Source organism: Eptatretus burgeri, chromosome 15 (genome assembly GCF_056783735.1).
Source record: "Eptatretus burgeri isolate ZD-2024b chromosome 15, Ebu_testis_v1, whole genome shotgun sequence".
Classification (NCBI taxonomy): Eukaryota; Metazoa; Chordata; class Myxini; order Myxiniformes; family Myxinidae; genus Eptatretus; species Eptatretus burgeri.
Window position 1 is genome coordinate 42,069,364 of NC_140975.1, and position 10,000 is coordinate 42,079,363.

General features: G+C 44.2%; 1 protein-coding gene across 10 annotated transcripts in view; it reads right to left on the reverse strand.

The window, feature by feature from the left end:
- Nucleotides 1-10,000, reverse strand: part of TRRAP (transformation/transcription domain associated protein) — a 242,696-nt gene that overhangs the window by 118,509 nt on the left and 114,187 nt on the right. For all 10 annotated transcript variants that reach the window (XR_015051923.1, XM_085858090.1, XM_085858089.1 and 7 more), the window contains 6 exons: nucleotides 7,848-8,104; nucleotides 3,346-3,546; nucleotides 2,431-2,582; nucleotides 1,900-2,099; nucleotides 375-592; nucleotides 83-280 (listed from right to left, as the gene is read on the reverse strand). Coding sequence is in view for 9 of the 10 variants with exons in the window: in XM_085858090.1 (XP_085714216.1) it covers nucleotides 83-280; nucleotides 375-592; nucleotides 1,900-2,099; nucleotides 2,431-2,582; nucleotides 3,346-3,546; nucleotides 7,848-8,104 (1,226 nt within the window). In the remaining variant the exon portion in view is untranslated. The remainder of the gene's footprint in view (nucleotides 1-82; nucleotides 281-374; nucleotides 593-1,899; nucleotides 2,100-2,430; nucleotides 2,583-3,345; nucleotides 3,547-7,847; nucleotides 8,105-10,000) is intronic.

The following is a 10,000-nucleotide window of genomic DNA, read 5'->3' on the forward strand; positions in this document are numbered from 1 at the left end:
TTATCGTGGTGAAGAGCGGTAGTATGATTGACAGAATATTGAACATGAAAGAAAAGAGAGAAGGAAGAATAAAGTTGCCCACCTCTCCAGTGAGGTCCATCATAACGAACAACAGGGCCTTCAGGAAGGTGAGCTGGTGCTGGAGGACCCAGGCGAGGGGCAACCTCTCCATGAGGAACTTGATGGCAACGCAGCCCCCTTGCTTGGCATACCATGCTTGCTCATAGCAGCAAGCGCAGAGACGCTCGACCACATACGAGAAAAGTGGCAGTTGGCTGGCCTGTACCCAGCAGAAATACATGTCCATAACTGTGAGTGTAATAAAAAAAAAACTCAGGTTCTCACTAAAACAAGCGATTCATCTGCAATCTCACCCTCTCCTTGGAGCCCATGATGATAGAGGCCACGTCAAAAACTATGGCAAGCGCCACCTCACCAATTTTGCACAATTCTTTCTCCTCGTAGGCCATGCAAACAGCAATGGCATCTACCAGCACCAGGGGGTCCATGGCACGAGCACCACCCTGCTCACTGTGGAACATCGCTGTGCTAGGCTGTGCACCAGCTTGATATGCTCCCAAAGGAAATGGGCCTGCATGTCAGAAAAGATGAGCGAGCAGTGGGATTTACGAAGGTAATGAGAATTTGGAGGAAAAAAAACAAAAACTAAAACAACATCAGCATGGTGACTGAAAGAGTGAGTTATCAATGCAGGTATAAAAGAAGACAACCATAATGAGAAGCTCCATTCGACAGATTTCATGTGGCACATCGCTCAGCAAATAGCTGTCAGAGAAAAAGCTGTCAACAGTATTAAATGGGAACAGGGCAGAAAGCAAGGTCGAAGGTATAAACAACAAGATTTATTCCAAAAATAAAGCAACAAACCGAAGATTTATTAATTGAAGGCTTAAGGAGAAGCCTACACCTATTCCGATGATCTGAATATCAAGGAGGATGATGAGATAATGGCTGCAAAGCAACAAGGGTTATGAGATTTGAACCTGAAGTCACAACTCAAGATACAACATGAAAAAGAAAAGCCAAACAATGAGCAATGTAGCAACAAGACAAGCATTATTGGAAATAAAGGAAATGTTTTACTATTCTGTAAACTGAGCTATCCTGAAACAACCCATAGAATGTACATGATCCACTCCCCAAGAGTTAGTATGCAGCAGTCACATGTATTTCCATAAGTGCATATATAAACTCCAGTCTTGGACAACACTGTTTCTGCCTTAACAACTTCATAGGCAATCAACAAGAAAAAGAAAAACATTAAAAAAATTAAACTAGAGCGAAATCGATGGCGCACCATCACAAATCCCCACATTTCCCACCGAAAGCAAAGTTGAAAGATGGAATAAAGTTCCATCAAGAATGACCCAATATCAAATTGTGAGTTCTAAAACATTTTTTCATTTTGACCCATAAACCTGACTCCCCACCCCGAACCCTAACAGCTTGGGTTAAATCCCAAAAATCGTTTCGTATTTCACGTGTCCCCCCCACTATTCATTGCATATACAAAGTTTCATTTTTAAAAAGTTTTAAAATGCACCCTTAATTGCATTTTTTTGGCATTTGACATTTTGTCCACACCCCAGGGAGCAGGACCAAAAATGATACTGTTCTTGTACCTTCTTGCCATGTGGTGATCATAATTACCAAGTTGGTGAATTTCTGCCCAACCATTCAGGAGATAGCATGACAGACAGACAGATGGAGCTGATTACAAAATCCCCCCAGTTTTTTTTTTTTTTTTCAAAAGGTCGGGATAATCAAGTTTGCTCATGACTACTTGAAGTCTTAAAATACTTGGAAAATGGACACAACAATGGGCAAAACAATAGGATGTAAGAAAACAAAGAGAGAGAGAGAAAGAGAGATTCGCACCGGCTTGCTGTGCTACAGCAACCATGGTGTAGTGGCGGATAAGGCTGGCCACAAAGGGGAGAGCACTAGGTCGCAGGTCCTTGATCACAGCTGACATGAAGGCCCCAGTGAGTGCTTGCTCAAAAGTCCCACGGCCTGGTGTGTCATGGGCCTTGAAACGATGCGAGATGATAACTGGCGTTACCAGTTTCTCTGTGAAGCTGGTTACAGAAGTAAGAAGAGTGTATAGCAATAAGTGGCAAAGTACCATTTGTAAATGACAGGGAAAATATCTTTGAAATGAAAAACTAAGTATAAAAACAAAAGAAGAAAAAAAAAATCACATGACGATGATGGCACGAAAAGATGTTGACCTGTCCGAAGCATCTTAATTAATGGACCATAAATACTGCCAATCCCAAGTTAATTACTAGGATGCATTGTGCAGTGCTCTAGCTGAAACCAGAGGTATCAGGTGTATGGAAGCAAGTGATGTGCCCCTGCACCAGCTACTTCAGAATGGCCCAACAATAAAGTTTCATTTCAACAAACCTGGAATGTGACAGGAGTTGGTGCAGCGGTATCTTGCTGTCATCCAAAGACATCATAGCCACAAGGAAGCAGCGGATAACCTCCCAAGCCTGCCTCCGATAATAAGGTTCTGTGCTTGCGCTCTTGAGGCAGTCCAATGCCGTCTCAATCGCCTGTGAGATGCCATATTGGTATTTTAAAACAACACCATTCCACCGAATCTGCTCGATTCAAAAGTGATAATAATTATCTGGCTCATTTCCCCTGAAAAGACTATTTGGGCAGACTAGGTGTACCGAAGCAATGTTCCCCAAGAAAAGTCAAGAAACTCATGTCCAGATTCCCTTCGTAACTCCTGATTGAAAGATATTTTTCAGCCTGTATAACACTAAACACAGATTTTGCTACTGGGGTGGAAACATGTTATAAACTAAATTGCGTATGCTGATTCTGAATCTGAAATCAGAATTTTCTCAGCACATCAGGATTTTGAGGTATGCATATGGTCCAATTACAATAACTTGCCCTGGTGGGTGATTGATCATAAATTATTATTTTTTGTTTCAATTACAGCAATACAACTGTTGAAGAATATTATTTCTCATAAGAAGACCTTTAGATGCACTTTAAATTATTAAAAATAGATGAAAACTGACCAAGCTATGAATTTTTAAGTAAAATCTTCCACGCAGCATTACAATTTTGCGTGCCGCTTCCGTGCTGAGAGGAGTTAATAGCATGTGTCATGAATACATACACATATTTTGAAAACTTGACATGCTGGCGAAATTCTGACTACAGATTTGAAATCAGCAGCCCAGATTTAGCCAAGAACACCTGCATTTCTCCCTTGGTAGCAGACAAAAAGTTATTTTTTTGTTGCCCAGTAATTAGCCTGCACAGTGGAAATAAAGTCATCATTACAGCTATTAACACCTTCTCCATTGGCAGCTGCACAGAGGTGTTGCAATCTGAAAATTCAATGGTGACGCTGGGCCCGTCACTCTCCGTGCTGCGCCAGCACAACTTCTGTGACTCTTTCAGCATCTTGCGGTTGCTTCCGCCAAACTTTCCAAGAACCCTATAGGCCACGTGGGAGATATTGTCTGCTGGATTCCGGAGTGTTCGCCAAAGTGCCTGCAGCAAGAACATGAAGCGATGCTGATGAATGTGCAGGGTTGCATGTGATCAAACTATTATTACCACTTTTTAGAACTCAAACCTCATTATAAAGCAAGATTACAGGCATCATAATCCTGAACAACTTTTCCATATTGTTGATGTTCTCCACAGTTGCTTCCGTTGAAATGAAGAAACACAATATCTAGCTCTTCCAAAAGCCTCAACATTGTATACAAAGAAACAAAATTAAATAAGGAAGAAACAGAATGAGAAGCAAAGAAACGCAGAATTAACAATTAAAGAGACGATGGAAATAATAAAGAAATGTGAATTGAAAAGTGAAGAAACACAAAACGGAAAGTGTAAAAAAAAAAAAAAAAGTAAAATGAAGAAATGAAAAACAAAGGAATTTAAAAAATGCTTGACACAGATGCGCTGCAAGACAAGAGGGAGAGCTACGACCGGCACCCTCAGCCCGGACAGCGGAAGCGAAGGGCGAGGCCGAACGCACCACCCGCACCGGCGGTAGAACCCGATGCCACAGCGCGAGACGTCCGCAGACCGGACGATGGACTGGAAGCCCAACGGCCACGGGAAATGGAGGCTCGCCTGACCATAAGCATGTTCCCATACACCACTCCCCGGCACGACCGACCCAGCCCTCAGAGCCAATCCTTGTTCCAAAGTTTAAAGAAATTTGGGATTTAGGGATTGCTCTACATGGCGGTTAAATCTGCAGCTGCTGCTGCTGCTTCCACCTCATAAAAGCTATATTTTCCGAATTGGATCAGTTATATTTTCATCCCTATGTTGCCGTTTGTGTTTTCGTCCAATTTTCCTTGTTAAATCACACCTTGCTGTGCTGTATTGTCAAATTAGTTTTCATGTTACTCAAAGCCGACTCCTCGGATTAGCCAGTGTGCAAATTCTGTCTCAGTTTTGACACCGGTTCCTCATTCCGCTTCTTCTTCACAAGTATTGTCCTTTCGGTTTCCTTCACATTATCCTATCCCCTCCTCACTTCAAAAAGAAAATTATATATACTTTTTCATTCCAAAATAATTTCAAACTGCCTGAACTTCTTGTACATCGTTCTTTATCTCTCCCTTTTCTGAATGTCTCCAAACTGAATCTTCATTGAATGGAAAATGCTTCACTTTCGTTATTTCTGCATCATCACGATCTATTTCTCTTCTCCTTCATCACATGGATTATTTCCAAAATCTGTTTCTCACCTGAGCACTTGGTCCATCAAATCGCTCCCATACCTTTCTCCATGCCTTCTCCAAAAAAAATTTCCCATCCATCCTGTGATCTTTGTCTCCATATCTCCAATTTGGGAATCTTGAGAAGTTCAGTTTGCAGAGGTTGTTTGATCACAACAATCAAATCCCCTTCGCATCCTTAAATTAACTGTGTTAAACCACTCTGTGTCAGTACCCTTTCCTACATCTCCTCCAAGCCTGTGTCCTTCCAACCCTACCACTTCTATGGTTCCCCCTCTTATGCATTCCCCCCTCAGCCCACCCTCTTAAAATTTATGCCTCACCACACCCCCTCAAAGCTCCCCCCTCACAACCTGGCCTATCAAAGCACCCTCCCACAGCATTGCCCGGTCACAAAGACTCTCAATGCCTCCTCCACTGTTCCGAACTGTGTATGGACCTCAAACATCTGAGGCCTCCAACCTGACAAATCTCTCAATTCAGGTTTGCCACTGATAAAAAAGACATCATCTCTTCAACAGAACCCTTTCTCACACATGACATCCCTTATTCCTTCGTGTCTCTCCCTCATTATTTTTTCCTCTGACATGAGAGGCCTAAACCCCACCCTGGTGGAGGAATTGCACTGTACATCAAGAACTCTATTTGTCACTCTCTGTGTACTGCTCTTACACCTCCAAAACCACAGGAGTACCTCTGGCTGAGACTTTCCTTCCCCTCCCACGTCTTGTTTCTGTGTGCTGCACCATCCTCCAAACAGTGACAACTCCATCTACATCTCTCTCTCAAACAACATGGACCAACTTTTAACCACTCATCACAACTCTCTCTCTTCCTCATATGTGGTGATTTAAATTGCCACGATGCAAAATGTCTTGGTGTTGGTACCTCTCTCACCAGCCATGCACTTCTACAAAGGACTTATGTGACTCCCTGGGACTGAATCAATCTGTAAACTTTTCCACCTGGATTTCTGTCAATGACTAATCTTCCCTTATAGATTTGGTGATGACCAACTTCCTCGCCAATGTATCTTGCTCTTCCTCTGCCACAATTGGTTCATCTGATCATGTGCTTGTGAAGGTCAACATCTCTCTGGCCATTCTCAGAGAACAGCCTCAGCGCTGGCGAGTCTGGCAGTTCACTCAGGCAAACTGGCAGAGACTGCAAGCAGCCATCTCTCTTCAGGACTGGTCTCCTATATCTACTGCCACTAATATCAATTCAGCCTGGGAATTCTTCCACAGAAACATGTTCTCCCTTATGCACAGATTTATCCCATCTCGTCTTCAGTAATCTTACCCATCCTCCCGACCTTAGTACACTGAATCCTGGGGTGAGGCAGTTGCTTGCATTCTCTTCCTGGAAAGCAAATCCAACCGAAGACAACCTCAGATCATTTCACAAAGCCCGCAACAAGTGAGTGTCTACTCCCAGGAGAGTCAGAAAACAACATCTGTCCAAACTCAAGAATGAACTTTCAAAGTCGTCTCGCTCCTCTAAAACCTGGTGGCACCTTGTCAAGTCTGTCTCTGGTGTATGCTCCCCCTCCATCCCTTCCCTCTCTGTAAATGGCACCACAGCCGACTCCGCTCATGAGAAGGCTGAATGCCGAAATTCTGTGTTTTCTTCCAAATCCTGTGTCTCCAACCCTTTTCTCTGTCGGTCTGTCTGTCTGTCTGTCTCTCTCTCTCTCTCTCTCTCTCTCTCTCTCTCTCTATTGCCCGCCCCCGCCCCCCCAACCCAGTCATACCCAACTGATCCCAGAATCATCTTTCACACCTGAGAAGGTGAAGTTTTTTGCAACCCTCAACTCGGATTCGGCAACTGGACAGGATGGCATCAGCTCAAATGTAATAAAAACATGCTCTGATGCTCTTGCTTGCACTTCTCTTTCTGCCCTTTCACCTTGTCATTTGCCCTCGGGTCATCTTCCATTTGCTTGGAAGTCAGCCAACATCACAGCAATACATAAAAAGGGACAATACCCCTGGGCGCCACCTGGTAGCGGCTGGATACGATAATAAGGGAACCACTGGTTGGCGTTAATGATCCACAAAATATGTAATGGATAAGAAGGTAAATACCTATTTTAGGGGTTCAAACCTGGACCCACTTTGACCGCTGGTAGACCCCAGTAGATCCCGATTTTTGTCATGCTAGGGCAAATGACAGGGCAAATGCTCGGGCAAACTTGAGTTGCAACATACCAAATATCATTTCAGCCAAGTTTGGTCACAATCCCATCAGCAGTTTCACAGAAGTTGCAAGTGTTTACGGACGGACGTAATGACGACGTGCAATCCCATAAGCTCACTGGAACGACATTCCAGGTAACGAAAAAGGTGCAAAAACTGAGGTCAGTGGTTACTCTGTCTTCTACCTCCTCCTTTCTTGTCCTATACCCTCTTCGCTTTCCATGCTTTGTTCCTCTCAGGTTTCTGCAGGTACACGCAGTCAACCAACGAACTCCTTTGGTGAAACTCCCAAAATATAGAATCTTTCCTCACCTCCACTCAATTATTCCTCTTTTTCCCCCACCTGTGCAATCAACTTCCACATGTTCTTAGATCTCATTCTTCCCTCCAGGAATTCAAGACAGCTGTTCACCACCATCTCAGATCATCCCCAATCAAAAACCATGATCTCTTATACTCCCATCAATCCCCCAACCCCATCTCCAATTCATCTCCTTCCAAATTTCCAGTTCCTGAAGGCCTTGGTTTCCACCTGAAATTGCTTCTGGATCCATCTTATCCACCCCATACATCCTCCCTTACCCCTCATTTCTCCCTACATCCCTTATTTGTCAAAGTCTGTGTATTTTATCCCGCAACCCTTCTGTTAGTGTCACCCACCGCCACCCCCTCCCCCTTCCTCCTCTTTCTGCTGTTCATTTTGTTATGTTACGTCTTGATCTGTTTCTGTGTTCCAGTTGTTCAACGAGTCTTGACTGAATACAAACAAGAAAAAGAAAAAAAGAGAAAGTTTTGGAGTGGTAAAGCAATGGCATTGAGAAATTTGTGTATGAAAAAAACAAAATAAAAACAAATGGGATGGATGAAAGAAATGCTGAGATAGTATGTCTACCTGCATCAACTCAGCACGAACAGGCTGGATATGATCATACAAGAAGTCTGGCTGCAAGTTGTCCACACAGAGCTCCAATGTGCGAAGGCCCTGACTGACGAGCGTCTGAGAGCCATTTAGAGCTGAAACAAGGGGATCCATGAGCATGGGCAGGTAAGGCAGCAGAGAGCTAAGGCGCACTGGTACAGTGAGGCAAAGCTCTACAAACAGGTCCTTCATGTACTGCTTGTGCAAGCCACTCTGCAACATATTCAGGCCTGTGTGACAACAAGACAAAGGCAGAACAAGACAATGTCAAAATGGAACTAAAATGAGAACAAGACAGAGGGAGAGAAAAGCCAGATACCAGCGTAATTGAGCATGCCAAAATTAACTAGCTTCATTGAGCTATATGATTTAACGCATTCACTGCTTGACATCACGCCCTGTCCCCCAGAGGGACTGCTTAACCACAGCGTCTGCCAGATCTGTGTCAATATTTTCGGAGGTTTCATGAGGTGCTCCAGAGTCTAGAGGGAATCAAAGCAAATCTGGTGAAAAATGGGGATTTTAAAATAAAGTTTATAACGTTTGCGCGGAACACGAACCGATGTACCACGTGACGCGTGCACAGGCGAGCACGCAACATGGTGAATTATCTGCAATGTTTATTTCACGGGCGATTAAACTTTTCAATGTCTCCAGGTTTGTTCTACATTAAACAGCGACTCTTTTGTGGATAAAGTCATTATTTGAACGAATTCATTTCATTTCTTTAACTGCTGTGGGGCAGTGAAGACCGGGTTCAAAGTTAAAGGAATCCTATGTGGTATGCAGCCACAGCCTGGCCAGCTGTTCATCAACCATTTAATTGGAGTGCTTGCTTAAGTGCTTAAGCCACTTGCCGAGCACCCTATAGTTGATAGCGGTACAGTTCGTATCCTGATTGGAATGTACAGTAGGCAGTTGCTACAAGGTGGAGGTACATGATTTACAAAGGTTGAATGGTTTCTCTGTGAGTTAAAAAGCAAAATATATTTGGTAACACATGATTTCCGAGCCGTTTTGATGTATTAACGCATTTTCTAAATTAGAGCCAAATTTTTTTTCCACCCTTCACATGATGATTGTCAGCTGTTTATAAAAATTAATGTTTAAGCACATCTCCCTGAAACATCTATAATGCAACATTATTTTTATAATTTTACTCCAATGACTCCAATGTGCAGCCTATAATGACTATAACTGACTCCAATGTGCAGCCGGCCAAGCTCCAACACAGTGTGTGTGTGTAGTGTGTGCATTTCATAAAGTATAACATTTTCTCTCTGCGAACTCCCCTCCCGCGTCTGTCTCTGTCTCTGTCTCTGTCTCTGTCTGCGTCTCTGTCTCTGTCTCTGTCTGCGTCTCTGTCTCTGTCTCTGTCTGCGTCTCTCTCTCTCTGTCTCTGTCTGCGTCTCTCTCTCTCTGTCTCTGTCTGCGTCTCTCTCTCTCTGTCTCTGTCTGCGTCTCTCTCTCTCTGTCTCTGTCTGCGTCTCTCTCTCTCTGTCTCTGTCTGCGTCTCTGTCTCTGTCTCTGTCTCTGTCTGCGTCTCTGTCTCTGTCTCTGTCTGCGTCTCTGTCTCTGTCTCTGTCTGCGTCTCTGTCTCTGTCTCTGTCTGCGTCTCTGTCTCTGTCTCTGTCTGCGTCTCTGTCTCTGTCTCTGTCTGCGTCTCTGTCTCTGTCTCTGTCTGCGTCTCTGTCTCTGTCTCTGTCTGCGTCTCTGTCTCTGTCTCTGTCTGCGTCTCTGTCTCTGTCTCTGTCTGCGTCTCTGTCTCTGTCTGCGTCTCTGTCTGCGTCTCTGTCTGCGTCTCTGTCTGCGTCTCTGTCTGCGTCTCTGTCTGCGTCTCTGTCTGCGTCTCTGTGTCTGTGTCTGTGTCTGTGTCTCTCTCTCTCTCTCTCTCTCTCTCTCTCTCTCTCTCTGTCACTCTCTCTCTCTCTCTCTCTCTCTCTGTGTCTCTCTCTCTCTCTCTCTCTCTCTCTCTCTCTCTCTCTCTCTCTCTCTCTCTCTCTCTCTCTCTCTCTCTCTCTCTCTCTCTCTCTCTCTCTCTCTCTCTCTCTCTCTCTCTCTCTCTCTCTCTCTCTCTCTCTCTCTCTCTCTCTCTCTCTCTCTCTCTCTCTCTCTCTCTCTCTCTC